The following is a 26,880-nucleotide window of genomic DNA, read 5'->3' on the forward strand; positions in this document are numbered from 1 at the left end:
CATACTTAAACAGTACTTAACAGGACTTAATCCGGGTACTTTTCACATACAGTTCAATTAAGAAAACAACGAGGGTCGAACAGAGGAGACTGAACAGAGAAAACGACAGAAAGTTTTAGATCATTTTAAGCTGGAAAAAGTTCTTCATTGCAACCACCACACGCTTTTTTGACGGCTTAGACAAACACACATGTACATGCACACAAACACACCAAATCTACCTCATCTAGGAGATACAATCCTGACAGGATTTTTTACCTTGTACAAATGCCACAAAGCCTCCCAACAAAACATTAAAGAATTATGTTATGCGTGAACTGTTATATAACTGTGTCCTGTATGCAAGGAATAAAAATGTGCAGTTTGTTTTAAGAGACATATGTCTTATTTAATCTTATATGTATTTATTTTTGCTCTTTATTAAAGCAAAAGTATCTCTTATCGATAGAATCGATAGAATAACTGCAGCCCTAGTACTCATCCTACATGCTGTGCACTTTACTGTTTTTGTAAATATTCCACACGCTGCTAACTTACATATCTGTATATTACTGTATATTACCATTGTTATATTACCATATATTGTGTAGCGTACATACATACACTGAATACTGTACATACATACATGCAAACGTCCATACATTTTCTATAGGCCAGCTGTGGCCTAGTGGTTAAGGTTCTGGATCAGTGATCAGAGGGTCGCTGGTTCAAGCCCCACCACTGCCAGGTTGCTGCTGCTGTTGGGCCCTTGAGCAAGGCCCTTAACCCTCAAATGCTCAGACTGTATACTGTAACTGTAATGTAGGTTGCTTTGGATAAAGGTGTCTGCTAAATGCTGAAAATGTACATATATATTGCCTGTATATAGTCTTATAGTTTGTATATTGTTGTGTTTAATGTTTAACATTGCTTGTATGCTGTATTTATACTAGAGAGATACAGTACCATCAGCCGGAACCAGATTCCTTGTATGTATCCAAATACTTGGCCAATAAATCTGATTCTGATTCGCCTATTCCACCCCTCTCTACCCAAGTTCAAAGCCTGTCTAAGCTTTGGTCTTGATATCTTAATTCAGTTACAGAAATAGTTTTTTAGGTAAAAAGTAAAAAACAAACTAACTAACTAACTAACTAATAATACATATTGTTTTCAGGTGAGCTTGGTTGCTATGGTGATCTATTGGCATGATTGCTCTGTATGCGTCAGTGTTGCTTTAGTTACCCATTTGCGCCGTTTGTTTTTAGCGCTTATCCTGAATGTGCTTATGTGTGCGGCTCATTTAATATAAACTATTAAACACTGGAGCAATGAGTTTAACCTCAGTAAGGTAAGAAGTAAAGCTAATGTGGCTAACCGAGAGGTGTGTAACCTGTGGTGCGCGCGGGCGGGACCTGACAGGTGTGTGCTCGAGATTAGGAGATACCTGGGCTCGTGCACGGTGGTGTACTGTTCTAGTTCATGAGTTAATGTAAGTTAGTGTAGTAAACTAGTTCATCTGGCTGTTGACTATTGTGATTAGGTGTGGTCACGGTATATCGTAAACTTTGTACTGACAACAGGTGACTAATTGTCGTACTTGGTTGCATCTTAAACCACGTGATGTGCAGGTACATTTGCGGAATTTAGAAGACACTTTTATCCAAAGCAACTTACAGTTATGACAAAGTACAGTTTAAACAATTGAGGAATAAAGGACTTGCTAAGGGGCCCAAGTGGTGAGGCTTGAACTGGCAACCTTCTGATTAGTAAGTAACTGGTGAGCCACATACAGAAATGTAATATATGACATACACTGATCAGCCATAACATTAAAACCACCTCCTTGTTTCTACACTCACTGTCCATTTTATCAGCTCCACTTACCATATAGAAGCACTTTGTAGTTCTACAATTACTGACTGTAGTCTATCTGTTTCTCTACGAGCTCTGTTACCCCATTTCATGCTGTTCTTCAATGGTCGGGACCCCCACAGGACCACCACAGAGCAGGTATTATTTGGGTGGTGGATCATTCTCAGCACTGTAGTGACACTGACATGGTGGTGGTGTGTTAGTGTGTGTTGTGCTGGTATGAGTTTGATGGAGTTTTTAAACACCTCACTGTCACTGCAGGACTGAGAATAGTCCACCAACCAAAAAAATATCCAGCCAACAGTGCCCCGTGGGCAGCGTCCTATGACCACTGATGAAGGTCTCAAAGATCAACTCAAACAGCAGCAATAGATGATCGATCGTCTCAGACTTTACGTCTACAAGGTGGACCAACTAGGTGGGAGTGTCTAATAGAGTGGACAGTGAGTGGACACGGTATTTAAAAACTCCAACAGCACTGCTGTGTCTGATCCACTCATACCAGCACAACACACACTAACACACCACCACCATGTCAGTGTCACTGCAGTGCTGAGAATGATCCACCACCCAAATAATACCTGCTCTGTGGTGGTCCTGTGGGTGTCCTGACCATTGAAGAACAGCATAAAAGGGGGCCAACAAAGCATGCAGAGATGGACTACAGTCAGTAATTGTAGAACTACAAAGTGCTTCTATATGGTAAGTGGAGCTGAAAACATGGACAGTGAGTGTAGAAACAAGGAGGTGGTTTTAATGTTATTGCTGGTCAGTGTATGTCAGTATATTAAATTGTTCCCATTACTAATAGGTCTCATATATAGTTTGCACAAATATGGGCATATATTTCACATATGAGTGAGTATAGAGTGGTATATGTATAACAGTTGGTGTCAAACGAGTAATAAATTAAACACTTAATCTTAATTAGGCTGACCCAGAAAGGGTTGAATACACCTTGGACAGAGATATTATTGATTGCAGGGTATTACTAGTTACTTATTTAAACTAACTCATAACTAGGAGCAATTCTGATGAGCTAATCCACATTTAATCTGCATGTTTTGGGAGGTGAAAGGAAACCAAACTACCGAAAGAAACAGTGACCATGTTATGTGTTTAGATGAACTGATTGATGATGCAAGTCAAATATAATAACATGATATTGCTTTAGAATTTGGCCAAAGTGTCTTATAACAGCACTATAATGGAACAGTCTCAAAGCTAATGTCTTCTGTTTAGGGTATCAATGTCTTCAGCCATGTCAAGCAGGATTAAAGACAGCTCGTGGAACAAATCAGCTGAAGCCGTCAGTTGTAAAGTCAGTATACGTCCATTCAAAAGTGCCGAAGAGCTGAGCTGCCAGAATAGTACAAGTAATGTTAAGACTACAGCGAGGCTCTCAGTTCGGCAGGGTAAGGTTCAACCCTAGCTCAAGTACTGCAATATTAAATGCATGGCATGTTGAAAAAGTGTCAACTATTTATGTCAGATGTTTTATATTGAGTTGAGCAGATTAGGTAAACTGTTATTTCGTAATGTACCCTTGGCATCAAATTTGGCAACGATTTTAGTAAAAAAAATGTTTCGTTCTCACAGAGAAAGAAGAAGCTACAGGTTTGATGATCGTGTCTAGGAAAAAGCCACAAACTCTTCGGCCCTACAAACCACCCCACAAAACAAAGTGGTCAAAAGAGGTACCACATCATAAGCCTAAACAGACTAACCAATGGAGTCTGCTTTCTTACTATCCCTTGATTCTTTTCCAGTTTGTGAATACATGTTTAATTACTTTTCACACTTTTTATTTTACTTTTTTTCTACTGGACAAAGTCACCACATTAATAGGCGGTTCATGTATAAACTCTACTCAATGTATAGCATATGAGAGTCACAAGCTTAGAAATAACTTCATGACACATAATCAATGGATACTTAAAACATGTAAACATGCTTAGTGGATGATTGGCAGTCATATTCCAATATTTCTAGAATACTGCTACAACTGAATGTTGCTGGAAAGTGGTGTACGTGACAAGAAGTGCGTCAATTGAATTTTTGATGTCCAAAACCCAGTTCTAGCTGGTTTAGACCAGTTCCTATGTTCTAGCTAAGAAGTCTCTGTTAACTGTGGAATTTTCCACTGTCCTAGAAGGACAGAGTATTTAAGTATTTAAGAGTTTCCATGTGAGACTTTGTTAGTGTGGTCCTTCTTTGCAGACGAGAAAAAAAAAGTTTTCTACTCGTAGTCTCTGGGGTATTTCATTAAGGGTTTTTCCACCACACTGTGTAAATGTATGTATTTATAAATGTAAAAAACAGCTGGTAGAGTGGGTAAAAATTCTGGGGACTTGGGTTTAATCCAGTATCTCTGGTCACTGTCTGAATGGTCACCAACATGCACTCAGTAGCGGAAACAACTTGCTTTGTTTTAGGTGGAGAAGGTACCATCTCTACAGACACTAACCAGGGACCGTAACAGCTTGGTCTGTAGCAGCCTCGAATATGACACCTCTCACTGGTGCTTCAGCTCATTAGGTGATGGTATTACTTGCTGTTTTTGTCCTATATTAAAATCATTTATGAATTTGATGTTAAGTAATAAACATTAAAAAATAGTCGGTGTATGTGTGTCTCTCAGAAGCGGATGAACCATTTAAAGTACCCGAGCCTGATGGAATCATGAATTCTCAGCAATGTCAAGAGGGATTTGAGAAGATCAGAACCAGTACACCACACAAAAAGTATGTTTACCCTACTGGCAAAAAAAGAAATTTGCACAATGTTTATACATTGCAATTGATTAAATATGACTAGAGTCATGCGTATTCAGGTTTGTACTGAGAACTACACGGCTAATTTTGCTAAGGAGAGAAGGAGACCTTAGAGCTACATACAGCTTATATCGCTTATACTGTATGTGTAGCATTGTGAAAACTGCATGTCAGCATCATCATAGACTTACCTTGATAGACATTGGTTGGCATACAATTTAAAAAGCTTAATGAAATGGTAGAATAATTATATATAAAAAAACAATTAATCAATATAAACAATGTGGTTTTACATTTTTAAATGCGACTTTTTTGTTTATCATGATTTCACAACCAAACTGATATCTATAATCTTCCCAAGCTAAAGTTTCATACATTTTAGATGGTGTGATCTGAACGTCATCAGGGACAGAACAATTTCTGTTCTAAACTTCAGGTATATACACTCCTGGGCCAAAAAGGGCAAACCTAAACTTCCTTTAATTGTCCGAACAACAATTTTTGGTCAGAAATAGAGCAGGACATGCACTCCTGAGACCATTTGCTCACCGCTGCTTGTGACAGTGTTATAAATTTACTTTAATAGTCTTCTTCTACCCAAAGATTAATTAGATTAATTGAAATGTTTAAACTCAAACTAACATGTTTGGGTGTTAAAATTTTTCCAATATATGTTTAATCAAAAAAGTGTATATATCAGCTATAGCTTAGCTCACATTTAAAATGTAAAACTTTTTTATGAATAGATAGTAACATCAAACACTGCAACGATGAAAAGCCATGACAAAATAATGGAAACCTTTGGAATGAACCCTGCTAATAAATCTTAACACCCCAATGCAGAGTTGAAGGTACATAAAGAGCATCAGTCAGTTCTGCCATGTTTTTCATGGCTGTGTTAGCAAAATACATTTCAGATTCGAATTTGTGGCTCTTGCAGTTTTTTATATGCAGTGTGAAACCACAGCCCTGACCTAATAAAATGTTGGCTGACATTATGCATGTGTCCCGCGTCCTCTGTCCACCCAGCATTAGGGCGCATTCACATGAGAAGTGGCAAAACTTAACACTTAACAAAGCGTAATAATTAAAAGAGGTTAAGTGTTCCTATGTCATTCTTTTGGTACATTTAACCACGTTAACCACACTTTTTTAATGATAAGCGTTTCAGACTCTCCCGGAAAAGCTGATTCTCACAATTTCTCAGCACCCTGAGTTATAACACAAGTTTAAAAGTGAAACAGTGAGGAAAATACAGCTAAACACAGATACATGTGGATGCTTTCAGAGGGGATTTGATGGTTTTATTTGTACTTTAATGACGTTTTACTGCACTGGTTGTGCTGGTTTGAGTGGATAAATGGCATGGCAATACAGATGCAATGCTGCTTCCTAGTGGCCATGTTAACAACATTAAAGTAAACGTTTATGTACAGACTGTCAGATGCAGAAGTATAAATCAGTAGTTCACCCTATTTATGTACCTTAAACTACAAGCTACAGTACCTATAGACATTACTGTTACATTACATTTTATTTTTGGTCAAATTACTCTATCAATAAATGTCCTGTGAAATAAAAATGATATTTTAAATATCAGAATTTAATCCAGTCTTTTGTTCTCAGTAGAATTAGAGATTCTAAACAAGAGTTTCCTGAAGATCAGTTACCTGCATTTGAAAAGGAACTTCACTCGGAACCTGTTTCTCTGAGCTTCGATGATGAGCTGGTGAAGAAAGACGTGAAAGTTCTCACTCTTCGAGCTGCATCTGTTTATAAAGGCTTACCGGTAAGCACATACAAGTTCATATTCATACATAAACTCTATTTTACATTCTAATTTACATGTTTTCCTTCCAGGTAAATGAGTTTCTTTCCTGCTGTAAAACTGATAATCATACAGCCATTTACCTCATGTAGTTCACAGGAAACCATACGTGTTTAAATCATTTGATTAAGCATATAGGAAAAATATCCAGTCCTTCCTTATAATGAAAACTGTACTGTGTACTGCTCTACAGAGTAGGGTCACCTTTATTCTGTATCATATCTGATTCCAATAGATCTGACTTGGATTATTTTTAAGCCTTCGAGAGTTTCTTGCTGCAGGCAGGAAGACCATGTTTTAGAAGTTTTCTGTATCCTCAAAAAATTAATGAACATTTTCACTAAATTGTGGGAACATGTTTATACCAGCTGTTTCAGATTTGATTTTGGTTTCTCAGAAATCATTTCAGTTCAGAAACCTTTTATATGGACTAGAAACATTAAAGATGCCACCAGCTTTAAAAAAAAAAAATGCTTGTTGTTTAGACGCAATATTCACAGATTGAAGCCTGTTTTTAATTCCAACCCTCTTGCCTGGAATGAAAAACATTTGTGTCTTTTGTGCCTGGAGTTTATAAACACCTCACTGTCACTGCTGGACTGAGAATAGTCCACCAACCAAAAATATATCCAGCCAACAGCGCCCTGTGGGCAGCGTCCTGATGAAGGTCTAGAAGATGACCAACTCAAACAGCAGCAATAGATGAGCGATCGTCTCTGACTTTACATCTACGAGGTGGACCAACTAGGTAGGAGTGTCTAATAGAGTGGACAGTGAGTATTTAAAAACTCCAGCAGCGCTGCTGTGTCTGATCCACTCATACCAGCACAACACACACTAACACACCACCACCATGTCAATGTCACCGCAGTGCTGAGAATAATCCGCCACCTACATAATACCTGCTCTGTGGTGGTCCTGTGGGGGTCCTGACCATTGAAGAACAGGGTGAAAGCAGGTTAAAAAAGTATGTAGAGAAACAGATAAACTACAGTCAGTAATTGTTTATCTACAAAATGGTAAGTGGAGCTGATAAAATGGACAGTGAGTGCAAAAACAAGGAGGTGGTTTTAATGTTCAGAGTTAATGATCAGTGTATATTGCAATATGTTTTATACATTTGTGAATCATCCTTAACTATGGCATCAATTACTGATTTGAAATTGTCTATATCTCCACAGATAGTGAGCGAAACATACCCTGTAGTGTTCACAACTACAACTACACAGCATCAACATAAGCCCTTGAAAAGTCCTGGTTTCCACACTCTAAGCTTCCCAGAACAGGAACCTGCATGCAAAAAAGGCCACATGAACTCAGCCAACATCCACAGAACCAAACCCGTAGAGACCTTGGACATTTCGAGCCCAAAAAAGATAAAAAGCCGTCACCCTCACAGGTTTTACCAACAATCTGGGCTTAAACTAAACCAAAACAGGGGTTGTCGGGTGAGCATGTGTGTGCTCTCAGCAAATGGGATGGTGATCAGGTTTCCAGAAATGGGACGACCTTCTTTCCCTAATAATGACATAGATTTGAAGGGAGTGTCGTCACCCACCTATAAAATATCTCCAAAGTTTCTGGTCACACCTAAAAGGAAACATTTTTCTACTTCTGCTGGTCTTGTAATTCATGGCAAAAAAGCCAGTGCAACGTTTGTCCCAGGAAGAATCCTTCCAGGTTACAGTAAACCAGTGCAGGATACACAGAGGAGAGGGTTGAGTAGCAGTGAACCCACTACAACCCAGCAAAAGCAAAGAAGCACAGGCACAAGCACTGCTCCTGAAACTAGGACTGATTTTCTGAAACTGATTTCAAAACTAGTGAAGCACAGTCAAAACTATGTGAGCAGCTCAATCACAAACAAACAGATAAAGATCAGTGATGCACCAGAGCTGTCCAAATATGTAATCGAAAACACAGACTGCGGTGTTACTGGTGTGAATGGAATAAACCTTTCTAGATCTGCCAGCAGTGCAGACGCTACATCTCTAACAAAGGAGACTGTGCCAACAGGTTGTATTTCTGAATACTCCGACACATCAGATTTACCTATTAGCACTGAGAATTCTCTCAGATTTGGCTCTTCCTTACAGCAGCCACAACCAATATTCATTCCAACTGCTTAACATTGAAATTAAAGGGTGTTTTATTTCGACTGCCCCTGTATTTTTAAGGTTGCCAGAGCAGATGATTCTGGTCAACATAACTAACTTGGCCCAGGAAATGAAAAGAACAGAGGAGAGTACAAAGTACAAGTCAGATTCAGACCCTTTAAGGTTAATTGTGTTACTATTAAATGTTCTTGGGACCTGAAGTTATTATAAAAATAATAATAATAATAATAATATGTCAATAATAATAATTATGTAAACAAAATGCTTCTGAAAAAGTATAAATTAGAATAAAAACAAATAAGTAATATTAACAGAAGAGTACACTGGTGGTTCTTTTGCTGTTTATAGCCTGTTTTCCTCAAACGTCTGTTCCAACTAGTTTCAGCTTCTGAAGAGCGAGTTTTAGACAGGCTTTAGATGGATAGTTTTGCTGGACATGGCACTTTGATCGCCAAACCATAACACTGTTTCACACAGACTGCTAACCCTGTTTGTAGCAAGCTGATCTCAGCAATCCAAGTAAAAATGTTCGTACCATTAATTCTTGGTCATTTTTTATTTGGTTCTGATAAGCTGGGAAGGTATAAAGATTTCAAAAGGATCACATGATTTATTTAATTAAGTGAGTTAGGTAAATCTTTCAGCACAAATAGGTGGCTCTGATCTCCCTTAACTGGATGCTGTAATTTTAATCATTTTCCCTATTCTTAGAATTAAACTACACTTGTATACCCTGTTAAAAAAGCAACATTTTGGTATTGCCCACCCAAAGATGACGTTTTTGTACAAGTTGAGAATCCCCTGTAAAAGGTTCTGACCCTTCTTTCAGTAGTCGTTCCTGTATGTATCCACTAGGTTGTGCTAGAGTCGACCTTTTAAACTGGTAGATTAAAACAAGTGGTTAAATCCCAAATAGCGTCATAAAACTGTTCATATTGTTCATTCTTATTGTTCACTACACTTGTATACCCTATTAAAAAAGCAACATTTGTGTTATTGCCCACCCAAATCATTCAAATTCCCACTCAAATATGACGTCCTTGTAACGACACTGCTTTTATAGCTCACAAGCCACAGGTTGAGAATCCCCTGTGAACAGTGTTGCCACCATCCGTTTTAAGAATTCCCAAGATCTTGCCACAAAAATCCCAAGAATGTACTAAAAAATCCCAAGTAAATGAAAACGACAAAATTGTGAAGATTTATATAACGTATTTTCACAATTATTCACAAAAACAAAAATCTTGAGTTAACTGACAAAAAAAGCTGGCTCATTATCAGTATTGATTTTTACAAATTGCAGTATTAAAAAGTAAATTATTTATGTCTTTCAAACCCAGAGAGTGTCCTGTATAATCTGATTAGCTGTAGAAATGGCCAGTTACAGTTACAGAGGTGGAAAGAGTGCTAAAATATTGTACTCAAGTAAAAGCACTATTACTTTAATGAATTTTTACTTAAGTACGAGTAAAATTACTAGTCTATAAATCTACTCAAGTAAAAAGTAACTCATTTAAAATGTACTCAGAGTAAACGTTACTTAGTTACTTTTTAACAGCGGGGCGTGTCTCTTCTGTGTAATGCAAACAGGACAAGTGGATATAAATCTCACAATAGTTGTTTTTAATTAAAATATAATAGAAAAAAACATGTTGATACAACATTAGGGATGTGTAATGTGTCATTTTAGTACAGACCATCCCATAAAACTTTTTTCAAACTGTTTAACCACTGAAGTTGGCATTAATTGTGGATTCTATAGACCAGCCTTCTTTTCATCACCAACAAATACCAAACAACATCAAATCTCATAACTCAACACAAGTCAAGGTTACAAGTGTTGTGACTTTCACTAAATGACCCAAAGAAAACCTTCAAGATGTAAGACAAAACTTTGCCATTTTTTAACATCAGACTATGTTGTCAAATAACGAAACATCAAAATCCAAACATGTTAAACTTTTAAAATCACCCTTCCTTCCCTCCTCTATACCTAGATTACAGCTCCTTTATTTTAGCACCAGTTTATTTTCCATCGCAGAATTCACTGCAGCAGTTTCCCAGATGAGATTTTTTAGTGTTTTTTTTTTTTTACTCAGTAACGGATGTTATTTAAAATGTAGCGAATTACAATTCTTAATACAAAACATACTCAAGTAAAAGTAAAATTACTGGTTGTAAAATCTACTTTAAAAAGTACAAGTACACAAAAAAACTACTCAATTACAGTAACGCGAGTAAATGTAATTCGTTACTTTCCACCTCTGTTTATTAGTAGTACGCTTTGTCATTCCTTACTTATGTCTGTTGACCATAAAATTGCATGCAGATTTTAATTACTTGAATGCAAATGAAAAATCCCAAGATTACTTGGCAAAATCCCCAAATCCCAAGATCTTGAGAAAATTCCAAGCAGTGGCAACACTGCATGTGAAAAGGTTTTGAGCACTCTTTCTGTAGTGGTTCCTGTATGTGTCCACTAGGTTGTGCTAGAGTCGACCTTTCAAACCGGTAGATTAACAAAAGTGGTTAAATCCCAAATAGCGTTCTACTACCTCTATAAGTACACTAGATAGGATAACTACTAATGAATAGGACGTCCTTTGTCGTGCCCTATGTGTTCACTAAGGAGGTATTTGGAAGTTAGCGGGTCTGGTGGTGGCTAATTTGTTCAAACATGGCGGAAATGTTAAAACGTCAGCATGGAAAGAAAGAAGAGCTCAGTGTGAAGAAGTAACGGAATGTATGAAAGAGCGAGTCAGGAGGAAGAAGTACAGATTCCGGTATGGCGGACGAGACACTAACTCTTTTAATTAAGTTGTTAGCTGCTGCTTTCTACGGCACGAGTTCTTTCCTGATAGTGGTGATAAACAAGAGCGTTCTGACTAACTACAGGTAAGACATGTTTAATGTTGTGGATGAACGTTTGATTTAGTTGGAGGGGAGGAACTTGGTCACATCCTAAACCGCATCGTTCTCACTATGTAGTGTAAAAACACGACGCCGCGTAGAAGCACTCCAGCTATCTATTAAGTGTACGTGGTAGGGAATGAGATGCGGTTTGGGACGCAGCCTAGGCGTTAAATTCTTTACTGTACAGATTTGTTTTGGCATCGTGGCATTTAGTGAAATTTAAGCTTCATCATTAACTAGAAAACACAAAGTTTTAAAATGTACCTCAGTGTTTCCAGAATCATGCCTAAACCTTGCCTAAATGAGTTCACATTGTACATGTTTCACTGAATAGCCCTTTATAAATAAAGCTAGAATTATGTGTATTATACAACTACATGCTCTAAATTAACTACATATTCTAAATTATCTACATGTTATAAATTACTGTTATATCAATATGTCGAGGTCTGAAGTTTACCCGCCCAAGGCTAAGGAATGAAGTCGAGACTGCCGTGCCAACGATGCTGCTCCTGCCGGATGTGACGGAAACCTGGCGTGTTTGCACCAAGAATGTCAAGAACTCACCACAGACTTTATTACAGACTGGACTGAATAATAACTCTATTATTATTTATTTATTTATTTATTTATTATTGCTAGTTATAACTTTCAGTTCATTTTAATTCTGTGTTTGTATGATTGGTGTAAATCTTATTCATTTAAAGTCTCCTCCAGACCACCCAAGAAGGATGGGGGTCCCTGCTGAGTCTGGTTCCTCTCAAGGTTTCTTCCTGTCATTTTAAGGGAGTTTTTCCTTGCCACAGTCGCCCTTGGCTTGCTCAACAGGGGTTTTTGTATCTGTTGGTCCTGGATTTTGTAAAGTTGCTTTGAGACCATGTCTATTGTAAAAAGCGCTATATAAATAAATTTGACTTGACTAAAGTTTACATCAGTTTATCAGTATCAGTTATATCAGTATCAGTTAGGGCAGTTGTAGGTTAGTGGTTAAGGTACTGGACTAGTTATCAGAAGGTTGCCAGTTCGAGCCTCACCTCTGCCAGGTTGCAGCTGTTGGGCCCTTGAGCAAGGCCCTTAACCCTCAATTGCTTAGATTGTATACTGTCACAACTGTAAGTCGCTTTGGATGACAGCGTCTGCTAAATGCCGTTTAAGAGTTTAAGAGACATGTATGTCAGTCTTACATCTACATTTACGGCATTCAGCAGACGCTTTTATCCAAAGCGACCTACAGTACTGTGACATTATATAGTCTAAGCAACTGAGGGTTAAGGGCCTTGCTCAAGGACCCAACAGTGGCAACCTGGCAGTGGTGAGGCTTAAACCGGCAACCTTCTGATTACTGGACCAGTACCTTAACCACTAGGCTACAGCTACCCAGTCTTAAGATTACAAACATCTTATTTCTTCATTTCTTTTTTTGACTGAATGATTAGAACAAAAACTTCTTAGTTAAAGGCAAAAACAATGCGTGTTGAAATAAGTTATTTAGTGCAGCAACTTGCAGGGTCACAGATATCCCTACAGCACCAATACAGAGGTTTGCTGGTAAAGAAAGTTCTACAATGTCCAGTAACTTTGGCAAGTCAAGTTTATTTATAAAGCGCTTTTTACAATAGACATTGTCTCAAAGCAACTTTACAGAATCCAGGACCAACAGATAGAAAAACAAAAACCCCCGTTGAGCAAGCCGAGGGCGACAGTGGCAGGGGAAAAACTCCCTTAAAATGACAGGAAGAAACCTTGAGAGGAACCGGACTCAGCAGGGACCCCCGTCCTCCTTGGGTGGCCTGGAGAATAATTTGAATAAAAAGGATTTAAACGAATCATACAAACACAAATGAACTAAAAGTTACAACTAGCAAAAATAATTGGAGTTCTTCATTGTTCAGTGCAGTCTGTGATAAAGTCTGTAGTGAGTTCTAAACATTCTTGGTGCAAACACGCCAGGTTCCCGTCACATCTAGTAGAAGCAGCATTGTTGGCACTGCAGTCTCGACTTCATTCCTTAACCTCGGGCGGGTAAACAGGTTTCCCTCAGAACCACCTCGGGGTAAAACAACAGAAAATGTAGTTAAAAATGTAAAATGTTAATTAAGTAAAATATCAGTTTTACAGAGAGTAGCTTTAGACTCCAGCACCCCTAATTTGTGGCATGGCTTAATTTGTGGCATGGCTTCCTAATTCCTTGTTACAGATTACTATTGACAAATACTCATTAGTCTAAGTCACAAGCATTACACTAGATGAGACTTACTATGTATAGATCATAGTACAGTACAAACTTGGAGTCAATTTAAAGTACATGGAACAGCTGTATTTTTGCCAAGGTTAAAAAAAGCCTAATGCCAGAAGGGGATGGGTCTAGATGGTCAGATGTTATCCAAGAACCACCACCAAGAAGCTCTATAGACCCAGAAACAGGCTGAAATCTTTTGGTATCAAAAATATGTAATCAAAACACAAGTCTGAAAAAGTCAAGCCAGAAAACCAAACAATTTAGCTCACAAGAGCCAGTGAACCAAATCTGTTCAAGAGTTGTGCCAAAAGCCTAATGGCTAATAAAAGTATTTATTTTATTAAAAAAAGAAGGAAGGAACCAAACCTACTAAGAAACAAATCCACCCAATTTACAAACATCAGTTCCACAGCTTTAGAAGCTTTAGAGATTTAGAAGCATGAAAAATCCTCTTAATATATTATTCATGAATCTACTAAAGTTGACTCTTATTTACAGGTTCCCCTCATCAATATGCCTTGGAATTGGCCAGGTAAGACAATCTTTTAACAGCTCGTTGTACTACAGTTGCATGTACTTATCCATGCAGTTAAGCTTCATGGATGGTCTCTTATGTCTGATAGATGCTGGCCACGGTGGTGGTGCTGTGGGTGGGAAAGGCTTTGCGGGTAATCACTTTTCCGGAATGGGACCTTGGCGTTCTCAGAAAGGTGAGTCAAAAGTCAAGAGAGGCTTTATTGTCATTTCAGCTCTATACAAGTACATATTCCAGGGTGCAACATGGAACAAAAAGTGCAAGACAGTACTGTACACAGTGCAGATTAACAACAGTACAATAAATACAAAGAGGTCTAAAATAAATACAAAAAGACATACATGAGCAAACTCAACTCAGAGCTATGACATCTAAACACTCGACCTAAAGCATATAAATTAAAACCCAGAGCTGCCAGGGTAATCATAATACTTTGAATGTTAATGAATACAGTTGAACATATTAAAATTATTGGCATTGTTACACTGTCAAAATATAAAAAAACACAGTCTCAGTTAGGATATTATGCAATACCAGGTCTAAATAATACACCTGATTATGTAAAACTTGGATGTCATTACTTGTAAGAGCAACATTTACAAAACAACCTTTATTAAAATGGAACAGCTCAGATGTTCAGTGGACACCTGGGGATTTGGGATGCAAAACATAACACTGAACGTTAACAAAAGAAGGACTGATATGTGAGTATACTGTGGAGAATACTGTATTGTCCTTTACCATGATTGGCCATTTAAATCCCATTAGAGGTAGGTTAGTGCATCACATAACCAATCAGGGGTTGCAATATGTAAAGGAGACTTGTCAAGGGGCTTAACATACAGTTCATGAACATGACTGGAAAAAACAAGACATGTTTATTTTATGATATAACAATATTTGTATTAGTTACTTTCTAGTTTAAAATGTATTTACTTTATGACTGTGATCAGTCAGGTGTTTTATTTGGCTTTTAGTATTAATTTTAGTAAATATTATGTCCTCGGAAAGAGGTTAAACAGAAGAACATGTTTACTTAATGTGTTTAAATGAGTCTAAACACGATAAGCCAAAATATTAGGACCACCTTCATAATATGCTGTCACAACAGCTCTGACCTGCCTAAACGTGGAATAGACGAAACATCAGGAGGAATCCTGTAGTATCTTGTACTAGAATATTACCAGCTCAACCTTGTGTATGTTGCGAGGTGGATCGTCCTACAGTGCATTCTGGTGTCACTTATGTACATGCCTGGATGTACATTATCTTTAAGATAACAGACCACTCGAACTTCTGTGATTGCTCTTATGTCCAGTTCTGATGCCTGCATGCCAATTGTAGGTGCTTTTAAATAGGGACAGAAATTAGCAATGGCTCTTTGTCTTGCCAATGACTTGGTAGCCCCATACAAAAGAAGAGTTTGATGCACTGTGTGATGTGACACATTCTCCTCATCACCAGTCCCCATAGTCTTCATGTCCTCTGGCATCAAGGAGACTTAGATGCCCAACAACCTGTCGGTGGTTTGTGGTTGTCCTTTCTCAGACCACTGTCAGTGAGGATCCATCATATCTGTCTTAGAGCACCTCTTGCTGTTTTAGAAATTCTTCAACCCAGTCATCTGGCCATAATGTTTTGGCTCTTATGAAAGTCAGTCAGGTCTTTATGGCTGCCCATATCTGCTGCATTCATCTAGTACTTAACTACCATCAGCCCAACAGTTAATATATCCCTTACCACGACATGCACAATCATTATTAAATACGTAGTCGTAGATGTTTTTAGGAGTTTTTTCTAATATTTTGGAATTTTTTCTTGTGTTTCAGACCTTTCCTCTACCTCTTCTGTATGTAGGAAATCAAGTAACTGGGCTGTTTGGAACAAAAAGGCTTAAGTATGATCTTCTATTGCATAGGTTACATTTATAATACCAGGTTAAATTGACAGAGTTTTTCAGTCCAGTGTAAACTAACAATTGAGCTCTTTTCAATTCTGATGTCGGGTGGCATGGTGGCTAAGTGGGTAGCACTGTCGCCGCACAGCAAGAAGGTCCCCAGGTGGGGCGGTCCGGGTCCTTTCTGTGTGGAGTTTGCATGTTCTCCCTGAGTCCGCGTGAGTTTCCTCCCACTGTCCAAAGACGTGCAAATGAGGTGAATTGAAGACACTAAATTGACCATGACTGTGTTCAATATAACCTTGTGAACTGATGAATCTTGTGTAATAAGTAACTACCGTTCCTGTCATGAATGTAACCAAAGTGTAAAACATGACGTTAAAATCCAATTCTGATGTCTTTTGTGTTTTTACATTTCGTGTCGGATTGATGGATAAAAGTGTCAATCGGACTCAAATCAAAATAAATCCACAATGCAATAAAGTGCACAGTCATGCCACTCTATGTTTAGCCATGGGTTCAAATGTTATTCACATACTGCATGCTTACTGCCAGATTGTGTATATTAATAGTGACTGTGTGTGTCACGCTGTTATGTATCAAGTGTCCCTCTCACTGGATGAGCTGAATTAATGTATTTATTCTGTCTTTTCAGTCTGCCGATGTTTACAGTGTTGAGGAGATTTTCTATTCTCTTCACAATGCTTGCTGAAGGCTTATTATTAAAGTGAGTGAACCAGTACACAAGCAATAAATTATTCTAGCACTGCTGTGTCAGTAACAATGTCCACTATGAGGTAAAATATTGCTTTTTTTTCATCAGGAAGAAGTTTTCCAGAGCAGTTCAGCTCACTGTATTTACCATGATTGTTGGGGCTTTTGTGGCTGCAAGGTAAATGTATCATCTGAGTTCCAGATACATATTTAATATGTGCAGTATTTAATATGTGCAGTATTTTTTCAGTCATAACTACCAGGACTGGGACAGTATGAAAATGTCATAGTTTAAGTACAGTACAACACTGTACTGCATTTTCTTTGCATGGTGTGAATGATTATTTCATCACAAACACTGTTAGATAAATAAACAAGCGTTTGGTCAAATAAATGGATGGTGGTGAGTTAAGTAAGCAGGCAGACAGACAGACAGACAGACAGACAGATGAGTGCTGGGCAGACTTTTGGTCTCCAAATAGTAAGGGCAGACTCTTACTCCAACTAATGTATTCGCTGGTCACTTTATTGTACCTTCTTTTCATGGCAGTTTACTACAGAAAGAGGGCGGCACGGTGGCTCAGTGGGTAGTACTGTCGCCTCACAGCAAGAAGGTCCTGGGTTCAGTCCCCAGGTGAAGCGCTCTGGGTCCTTTCTGTGTGGAGCATGTTCTCCCCGTGTCTGCGTGGGCTTCCTCCAGGAGCTCCAGTTTCCTCCCACAGTCCAAAGACGTGCAAGTGAGGTGAACTGGAGATACAAAATTGTCCATGACTGTGTGTGATATTGAACTTGTGAACTGATGAATCTTGTGTAACGAATAACTACCTGTCACCAAAGTGTGAAACAGAACTACAGAAGGACATGTAGAGTCACGCTATGCCACTTGTGAATCATCCACCACTCCTGAAACAGTCGAGTTTACCTTAACAGTTCAATAATTCTTTAGGATAATTGCTGATATTGGATTTCTTTCACTCCCTAAATAGTTTAGCTTGTTTCAAAACACCATCTGTACAAGAATGATACAACAGTATTGGCATGCTTTTGGATTTTTATTATGCTATTCAATCACATCAGCTCATAGTCACACCGCTTGGTGTTGATGCCACTTTACTGTCCCGATCTGCTCGCCCGTGGGTGCGAGTTTTTAAATTTATTTATTTTTATTTCTTGTTCAGTGCAGACCTGTCCTTTGACCTGGAGGGCTATGTGTTTATCCTAGCGAACGATGTCTTAACTGCTGCTAATGGAGCCTTCGTGAAACAGAAATTGGACTCTAAGGTGAGATGTGGTCAATTCCTTCCAAAAGAAACAGCTGCTCAGTACATAGAAATGTGAGGTGCTACACAATAGCTTAAACTGAATAACTTGCTTTTGGCTGTTTTGTAAAATTCTGTTGATGCAGGTTTTCCATATTTCTTCCAATCTAATTGCCCAATTGTATCTCGTCTACTTCATCACCACTGCCTTAACACACACCCTCTTCGACTTGTGTGCAGTATCTACATGCTTGTTTCCATATGCTCGTGACTGGTTAACACAGGGATCAGTATCACATATAGAGAGTCACGCCATACCGATGATCTCCATTATTTCCCAGCTCAGGTGGCACGATGGGTCGGTGGGTAGCACTGTCATCTCAAAGCAAGAAGGTCCTGGGTTTGATTCCCAGGTGGAGCAGTCTGGGTCATTTCTGTGTGGAGTTTGCATGTTCTCCCAGTGCCTGCGTGGGTTTCCTCCCACAGTCCAAAGACGGGTAAGTGAGGTGAATTGGAGATACTAAATTGTCCATGACTGTGTTTGACATTAAAAGATTTGAACTGATGAATCCTGTGTAACCAGAAACTACCTGTCTTGTCATGAATGTAACTAAAGTGTGTAAAACATGACGTTAAAATACTAATAAAATAATAAATAATTAAATAAATAAATTTCCCAGCTCTGTGCCAGACCTTTTAACCCAGCCAGCCAAAGCTGATCACCTTCAGACCTAGCCAATCACGATTGATGTGTCTGGGAGAGCTTAAGCCCTGTAATACAGCAGTGCTTTGTTTATGGTGTTTTAGCCTTGCGCCCAGTGTTTCACCTTGACTAGGATAAAGGGGTCGATTGAAATGAAATAAAAAATGACTAAGAACCTTTTGCTTTTAAAATCTATACATTTATAGATGCAGCTAACATGTGTGTGTATGTTCTATGCCCACGAATGCTGATTCTATTCAAATGCATGTGTCAGCTATTTCACAGAAGAGGTACTGTATGTGTGTGTGTGTGTGTATGTGTGTGCGCGCCCAAGTGAAAGAGAAGTAAGGAACGTGTTCATCAGTTTGTAGGAATGTTCCACAAATAATCCAGTTTCTCTCGCCCTCCTTCCCCCAGGAGCTGGGAAAATATGGTCTACTCTATTACAACGCTTTATTTATGATCCTGCCAACGCTGCTTCTGGCACATGTCACTGGAGACCTGGACAAGGTAAGAACGCTGTAAAATAAAGCAGGCAGTCTGGCATTAGGACACTGTCTTGCAAAAGCTTTCAGGATCAAACCAGCTAAGCTCAAATAGCTCTGGTTTGATGGACATCTTGCAGCTTCAGTTACACCAGCTGCTTGATTACACAGAGGTTCCTTGTTCAGGGTTGCTGTATTTTCAGCACTTCATTGCCTTAATAAGTTCCTAGTTCACACTTTACAATAGAAACTTGCAACACGAGTCGATTCCTAGCATGTCCAATAATGTGAGATTGTAATGTAAGTTACAGATTTCACAGGTAGCTGTCCTAAGTTTTCTCTCAGCATTGAAATCATGATGAATGGCTTATTTTATGCAGCTTTGCATGGTCGCATAGAGAGCCTAGTTTATTCAGCATGTTCAGCCGTGGAGGAGGAGCAGTTTATACACAAAGCCACCATTATACCCACTAGGATAAACAGTACCGATATAGTGGCCCATTGCTTCAGTATATATTGATATACAAGTTACTGAACTAGGCAATATTTAGCTGAACTAGGTAACTAAATATTCTGTGAAGAAATGAATAATATTAATTAATATAATTGATAAAGAAATGAATGTAAAATACCAGAATCTGTGAACATTTACAGACATATTAATTGGTACCACCTTTATGTCCTCATTCATTATAGTTTGTTATCCGGCTCAGTGGGTAGCACTGTCTGGGACCTTTCTGTGTGAAGAAAAATAAATGAATATAGCTTGTTGTCTTCATAAGATTGTATTTGGCTAAGTCTGAAGGGGGGTGTTAAGAGTGAAGCCTTGCGATGGATCAGGTATTCCTGTCTTGTACCCAGCTGATGTGCCAAATAGTGTGCTAGCTATTTCGATTGTATCTTTACTTGCTGTGTGCAGACGCTTTTAACCAGCTAGCAGAGGCTGATCACCTTCAGACATAGTCAATCATGGTTGATATATCTGGGCGAGCCAAAGCCCTGTAATACAGCAGTGCTTTGTCTAGGGTGTTTCAGCCTTGCGTCCAGTGTTTACCGGTGGAAAATGACTGAGAACCTTTTGCGTTTACAATCTATACTGAAGAGGGGGGTTAAGAGTGAAGCCCTGTGATGGATCACAGTGTGCTGGCTATTTCTTTTGTGTCTTTACTGGCTATTTAATAAGCTACACCAGCTATAAAGATGCACTTTTTAGATACAATTACTGACTGTAGCCCATCAGCCCCAACACCCCCCCCCAGCAGTAAAAAGGGCCACTCAAAGCACCTCCCTCTAATTTGTCGTCCAAAGGCGTTTTTTAGACCTGATGAGTAGAATATAAGGCACAAGTACACTGATCAGCCATAACATTAAAACCACCTCCTTGTTTCTACACTCACTGTCCATTTTATCAGCTCCACTTCCCATATAGGAGCACTTTGTAGTTCTACAATTACTGACTGTAGTCCATCTGTTTCTCTGTATGCTTTGTTAGCCGGTATCACCCTGTTCTTCAATGGTCAAGACCCTCCCAGGACCACCACAGAGCTGGTATTATTTGGGTGGTGAATCATTCTCAGCACTGCAGTGACACTGACATGGTGGTGGTGTGTTAGTGTGTGTTGTGCTGGTATGCGCTGCTGGAGTTTTTAAACACCTCACTGTCACTGCTGGACTGAGAATAGTCCACCAACCAAACATATCCAGCCAACAGCGCCCCGTGGGCAGCGTCCTGTGACCACTGATGAAGGTCTAGAAGATGACCAACTCAAACAGCAGCAATAGATGAGCGATCTTCTCTGACTTTACATCTACAAGGTGGACCAACTAGGTAGGAGTGTAATAGAGTGGACACAGCATTTACAACACACACTAACACACCACCACCATGTCAGTGTCACTGCAGTGCTGAGAATGATCCACCACCCAAATAATACCTGCTCTTTGGGGGTCCTGACCATTGATATACAGGCTGAAAGCAGGCTAAAAAAGTATGTAGAGAAACAGATGGACTACAGTCAGTAATTGTAGAACTTCAAAGTGCTCCTATATGGTAAGTGGAGCTGATAAAATGGACAGTGAGTGTAGAAACAAGGAGGTGGTTTTAATGTTATGGCTGATCAGTGTAGTTGCGTGTTTTAAAACACTATACACGGTGCAGCATGCTCAGTTTTGTGAAGTGTAGTCGTTTGATTGCAACAGATCGTCCTGCATTTGTCTCACTATTTTGAGTGGTTGTTGTACCGTAATGTTTGGCAATACTTCCTTTTACTGGTTTTTAGTTTCGTCGTGCCCAGACAAGCAAATAAAAAAGATGACAGACAGGTTACCATCTTTCAGCACACAGGACAGTCTTAAAGTTCATTATCGTTAATAAAACATTTATGAGTCTTTAACCATCTATTATTCCACCATGTTATAAACAGTATAGTTTTTCCAGTTCTGTAGGGCTAACTGAATTCAGGGCAGGTGACACTAGTTTATTGTTGTTCTTATTAAAGGGGATTAGACTGTTATACATTCTTATTTTTCTTTCCCCTTTTGTGTAGTGTGACATTACATTGCAGTTATACAATACACTATTAAATTACACAACTTCACTTCAGTTGGTAGGGAGGTGAAGAGTGAATGCTAGTGATGATTCCACCCTTGTTTTTACCAAGTGAAACTTTAGACAACGTGTGACGTGTTCCCAGGGTCAATTTAGGTCTGTGTGGCTCAGGTCTTATAAACGTGATTGAGGGGAAACAACTTAGTAAGTGCAGGAATACGCCCTCTCAAAATAAACTGACATGTTTTATAGGTACTAATGATTCATCGAATAAAATTAAAGAAACCAGTTCTATTGCACCATACTCATACACCGATCAGCCATAACATTAAAACCACCTCCTTGTTTCTACACTCACTGTCCATTTGATCAGCTCCACTTACCATATAGAAGCACTTACAATTACTGACTGTAGTCCATCTTGTTTCTCTGCATGTCTTTTTAACCTGCTTTCACCCTGTTCTTCAATGGTCAGGACCCCCACAGAGTAGGTATAAGTGGATTAGAGACAGCAGCGCTGCTGGAGTTTTTAAATACTGTGTCCATTTACTGTCCACTCTATTAGACACTCCTACCTAGTTGGTCCACCTTGTACTGTAGATGTAAAGTCAAAGACGATCACTCATCTATTGCTGCTGTTTGAGTCGGTCATCTTCTAGACCTTCATCGGTGGTCACAGGACGCTGCCCACGTGGCACCTTTGGCTGGATATTTTTGGTTGGTGGACTATTCTCAGTCCAGCAGTGACAGTGAGGTGTTTAAAAACTTTGTCAGCGCTGCTGTGTCTGATCCACTCGTACCAGCACAACACACACTAACACACCACCACCATGTCAGTGTCACTGCAGTGCTGAGAATCATCCACCACCTAAATAATTCCTGCTCTGTGGTGGTCCTGTGAGAGTAATGACCGCTTAAGAATAGCACGAAAGGGGGCTAACAAAGCAGGCAGAGAAACAGATGGACTACAGTCAGTAATTGTAGAACTACAAAGTGCTTCTATATGGTAAATGGAGCTGATAAAATGGACAGTGAGTGTAGAAACAAGGAGGTGATTTTATTGTTATGGCTGATCGGTGTAATTTTATAACTTTTTTTCTGTTGATTTATTCATTATACGTTTAATATTATGTTCCTTGTCAGTTTGGGCTTTTGAATTTCTGCACTTTTGTATGTTTTCAAAGTGTAAAAAGACACAAAAGCTTTCTGGCCTTTGCCTCAGTCAGTACTTTTCTGTGAATCACAGTGTATCACAAATCAACATTTCTAAGATGCATTTGTGGACTTCTTACATGTTTTTCTTGCCATGCTGCTTACAGAGCTGGTTTCAAATATTTTATCACATTTACACAACAAAAACTAAATAAAAATGTAGCATATGTAGTTGCTTTAGGACGTATTTACCCCCAATATAATTTTATATCCAGTTGAATGATGCAGCTAATGAACCAAGAAAATAAATTGTGTAGTATTTTGGAGTAGCTAAATATTTTATTACTGCTGTCATAGGTATTCAACCCCTACAGAATATTACTGACTTTAACAACTACTGCTAGTCTGTAGGACTGAAAGTTGGGTTACGACATGATTAGGATGACACGATGGCTCAGTGCTTACATGAACAAATGTGTCAGTGGCAACCATAAGATCACTTACCAATCAATGACTTCATGGCTGTACCCCATGGTGCATGCCACCCTTGATCAAACAGAGCCGGAACGTGAAATATGCCAGATGTAAATGTATTTAGGCCTGCAGAACAGTTCTATCATTTTTAATGAGTTCACTTTACATGACCTTACTCTTTTCCCCGTCTGTTCTCTCTAGGCTCTGGATTATGACGGCTGGTCAGATGCACTTTTTGTGGGACAGTTTATCATGTCTTGCATAATGGGGTAAATTCAAGTAAACACACAATACTTTGCAGGATCAGTCTTTTTGTAAATGAAATTTAATGTTTAATGTTTGTTTTCCAGGTTTATATTAATGTACTCCACTGTGCTGTGCACTCAGTACAACTCTGCATTAACTACCACCATAGTTGGCTGTCTGAAGGTACGCTTGTGTAAATCTGTTCTTTAACTGATGAGATGTTTTCTGTTTTGTCATTTATTACTTTACTTTTTTTTACAGAACATATTAATCACTTATATTGGAATGGTGTTTGGAGGGGATTACATTTTCTCATGGACTAACTTCATTGGTCTAAATATCAGGTATGACTTTTATCAGTAGGTTATTCTGGAGTAATAACGTATTACATATTGCTGTTTTTATTAGAAACTGGAGTGGGCACTTGAATGGCACAACAATAAAATAAACTATGCTATAACACAAGCCTGTCTATCATCTGCCTTAATATTTATTAGACAAATACTTTGTTTTCAGATGTTTGTGACTCCAGTCCTCTTCAGTCTTTTCTGAATGTAGATTAATGAAAACGGTTAAACCTCTAAAACAGCCTTTACTTGTTAACTCTACAGCCATTATCTATGTATAAATTTGTGTCCTCAGCCCTAAAATCTTTTAGTAATTGCACTTACTCATTTTCTTAACCGCTTATCCAATTAGGGTTTTGGGGGGGTGCTGAAGCTTATCTCAGCTTTTCAATGGGCACTAGGCACACAGTAACACCCTGGACGGGGGGCGCCAGTCCATCGCAGGGCAGACACACATACACACACAGCCATTCACCTATAGCAGCGCTTCCCAACCTTTTTTGCACCACGGACCAGTTTCATATAAGATATCATTTTACGGACCAGCAGGGGCGAGAGGATTTAAAACAGAATAACTATAGAATGGAAAATCGGTGGGAACTCTAAGCTTTTTTTTTGCTGCAACGAGACGCTGCTCCCACCTAGTGGTGATTAGAGACAATAACACCTGAAGATTGTTGGAAATTTAATTGCTCCTAGCGATCTCTAATTATTCGTTAATAAATGACCCACGGACCGGTCTGCGGCCCGGTGGTTGGGGACCACTGACCCATAGGGCAAGTCAGCGTCTCCAATTAACCTGACTGCATGTTTTTGGACTGTGGGAGGAAACCGGAGCTCCCGGAGGAAACCCATGCGGACACGGGGAGAACATGCAAACTCCACACAGAAAGGACCCGGACCGCCCCGCCTGGGGATCGAACCCAGGACCTTCTTGCTGTGAGGCAACAGTGCTACCCACCGAGCTACCGTGCCTCCCAGTAATTGCATTATTTTTTATATTGATCTTTCCTACAATTGCAGTGTTACTGATCTTTGCACAATGTTGTGTGTTTGTGTGTGTGTGCGCGTGTGTGTGTTGTCTCAGTATTGCTGGTAGTCTGGTCTACTCCTATATAACATTCACAGAGGAACACGGTACCAAACAGGGCGAGAGCATTAACAAACTGGAGGTCAAGGGCAGAGTGGCTGTATGACGAGTGCTGTATTTCTACAAGGGAACAGTATTATTATTATTATTATTGACTTTAAACTTTGGTAAGCCGGCATGTCATGATATACAAGGACTGACATGGACAGAATGTTCACCTATGGATTGACGGTGAGAAAGGACGGTACACCTTCAATAAAAAATGCGGGGAAAAAATTCCGTTTTTGAAGTGTAAGATAAGCTCTGGATTAGGTCATTATTTATTGTCTCAGAACTTTTTGTATTTTAGTAAACAAGAAGATCTGTACTGTATTTTGAACACTCAACTTGAATTGCAATATTTTATAGTGAGACGACAGGTTGGCAGTGTATGCCATGTTTGTGTGTGAATGTACCACATACGTATGTGCTACTTAAAGTGAATTTAAGTAGAATATTATCGTTATAAAGCAAACTGTTGGTGCTGACACGACATTTGGAAGTGTTGTGCAGTGACCTGTTTTGGTATCGATGATCTGTTATGCTGTTTTAAGTGAGCTTAACCGTTGCACTTTAACAGGTCACAGGTACTTTGTTACTTTAATAACATGGAAGTGTTTACTTAAGTGTGTTTTAAAACTGCATTAGTGATTAGAGCAGCAGAACAATGGATGTATGTTCTCCATACATCAGGCTTAATATTATTGGTACTTTTTGACCAAGTCAAATTGTAAAGGTGTGTTCACTCATTGCTATCTAGATGTTATACATCTGGAACCTCTGTATGTAATTTGGCTGTATCCAGTCCACATTATTTCAACTACATGCATGACAAAGACTTTATTATATTGTGGCTACTAAAAGTTTGCAATTTGTTTGATGTTTTTTTTTCCCATATATATTCTTTACTTTTTTAATTAGAATGTTGTATAGTAACGTAGGATTTCTTAGAATGTGCATTTTTGTATTAATGTTTGTCAGATATTTAACATTTTTACTATTTTCTAAGGTCATACGTATCTCTAGTAGCTCAGTGATTAAGTAAGAACCTGGCTCAGACTTTTCTGCATTTTGTATTTTTGGTTAATTATTTTATCTTAAAATATTGTTAATAAGCACTGAAATCATTTGTATGGAATACACATGATTTAGTGCTTGTATAAAGGTGATTCTTGTATTTTTTTGTTTTACTAGTCTGTTCACTTGCTGTTGCTCAGTGTTTATTAGTTGGAAACTGAGCTTGCATCTTTATTACATTAAATACCTCAGTTTTCTGTTACATTTGTTTTTTTCTGTTCTGTTTTCTGCTCAGGTGGTAACATTTGTCATGTCTATTTGTCTTACCTTAAAATAACAGACTAAAATTTTATAGGTTTACACAAATAAAACGTGTTTCATGAAATATGGCACCACCTGGCTGACGTCTGATGTGAGGACATCTTATCCTAACATTTGTCTTGACCTAGTTTTTATGGTGTTAGGGTATCAGGTCCATCAGCCTGGCTAGTCCACCAACCAAAAATATCCAGCATCCAGTGTCATGTGGTCAAAAACTGCCACTAAAATGGGCAAGAGGAATTACTCATTGTGCATTAAAATATCTTTAGACACGTCTGTGGATTAGATCTACTTGACATAGACCTAATCTTGATACACACGTACTAGT

At 38.8% G+C, this 26,880-nt stretch overlaps 2 protein-coding genes across 5 annotated transcripts; both read left to right on the forward strand.

The window, feature by feature from the left end:
- Nucleotides 1-1,260: 1,260 nt before the first annotated feature.
- Nucleotides 1,261-9,103, forward strand: LOC134316665 (uncharacterized). Of its 4 annotated transcripts, none has more exons than XM_062997082.1 (7): nt 1,261-1,330; nt 3,097-3,269; nt 3,454-3,551; nt 4,290-4,392; nt 4,496-4,598; nt 6,255-6,417; nt 7,638-9,103. In XM_062997082.1, the coding sequence occupies exons 1-7, from the start codon at nt 1,311-1,313 to the stop codon at nt 8,583-8,585; spliced, it is 1,608 nt and encodes a 535-aa protein (XP_062853152.1). In that variant the 5' UTR covers nt 1,261-1,310; the 3' UTR covers nt 8,586-9,103. The 4 variants fall into 4 exon arrangements, with proteins under 4 accessions (XP_062853152.1, XP_062853153.1, XP_062853155.1 ...); XM_062997083.1 differs by having other exon boundaries at nt 6,258-6,417; XM_062997085.1 differs by lacking the exon at nt 7,638-9,103 and adding an exon at nt 6,692-6,905.
- Nucleotides 9,104-11,260: 2,157 nt separating this feature from the next.
- slc35d1a (solute carrier family 35 member D1a) lies at nt 11,261-26,493 on the forward strand. The gene is made up of 12 exons (XM_062997990.1): nt 11,261-11,468; nt 14,224-14,257; nt 14,349-14,435; nt 16,090-16,157; nt 16,813-16,884; nt 16,981-17,049; nt 18,050-18,152; nt 19,251-19,343; nt 23,694-23,761; nt 23,843-23,921; nt 24,000-24,082; nt 25,173-26,493. The coding sequence occupies exons 1-12, from the start codon at nt 11,359-11,361 to the stop codon at nt 25,279-25,281; spliced, it is 975 nt and encodes a 324-aa protein (XP_062854060.1). The 5' UTR covers nt 11,261-11,358; the 3' UTR covers nt 25,282-26,493.
- The last annotated feature ends 387 nt before the right edge of the window (nt 26,494-26,880 follow it).

The sequence above is a fragment of the Trichomycterus rosablanca genome, chromosome 6 (assembly GCF_030014385.1).
Source record: "Trichomycterus rosablanca isolate fTriRos1 chromosome 6, fTriRos1.hap1, whole genome shotgun sequence".
Classification (NCBI taxonomy): domain Eukaryota; kingdom Metazoa; phylum Chordata; class Actinopteri; order Siluriformes; family Trichomycteridae; genus Trichomycterus; species Trichomycterus rosablanca.

Coding starts and splice junctions, on each gene's coding strand:
- LOC134316665 (XM_062997082.1), top strand. CDS start 1,311: ATGAGTTTAACCTCAGTAAG. Junction 3,270..3,453: donor GAGGCTCTCAGTTCGGCAGG/GTAAGGTTCAAC, acceptor TCGTTCTCACAG/AGAAAGAAGAAGCTACAGGT. Junction 4,393..4,495: donor CTGGTGCTTCAGCTCATTAG/GTGATGGTATTA, acceptor TGTGTCTCTCAG/AAGCGGATGAACCATTTAAA.
- slc35d1a (XM_062997990.1), top strand. CDS start 11,359: ATGGCGGACGAGACACTAACTCTTTTAATTAAGTTGTTAGCTGCTGCT. Junction 14,436..16,089: donor ACCTTGGCGTTCTCAGAAAG/GTGAGTCAAAAG, acceptor CTTGTGTTTCAG/ACCTTTCCTCTACCTCTTCT. Junction 23,762..23,842: donor ATCATGTCTTGCATAATGGG/GTAAATTCAAGT, acceptor TTTGTTTTCCAG/GTTTATATTAATGTACTCCA.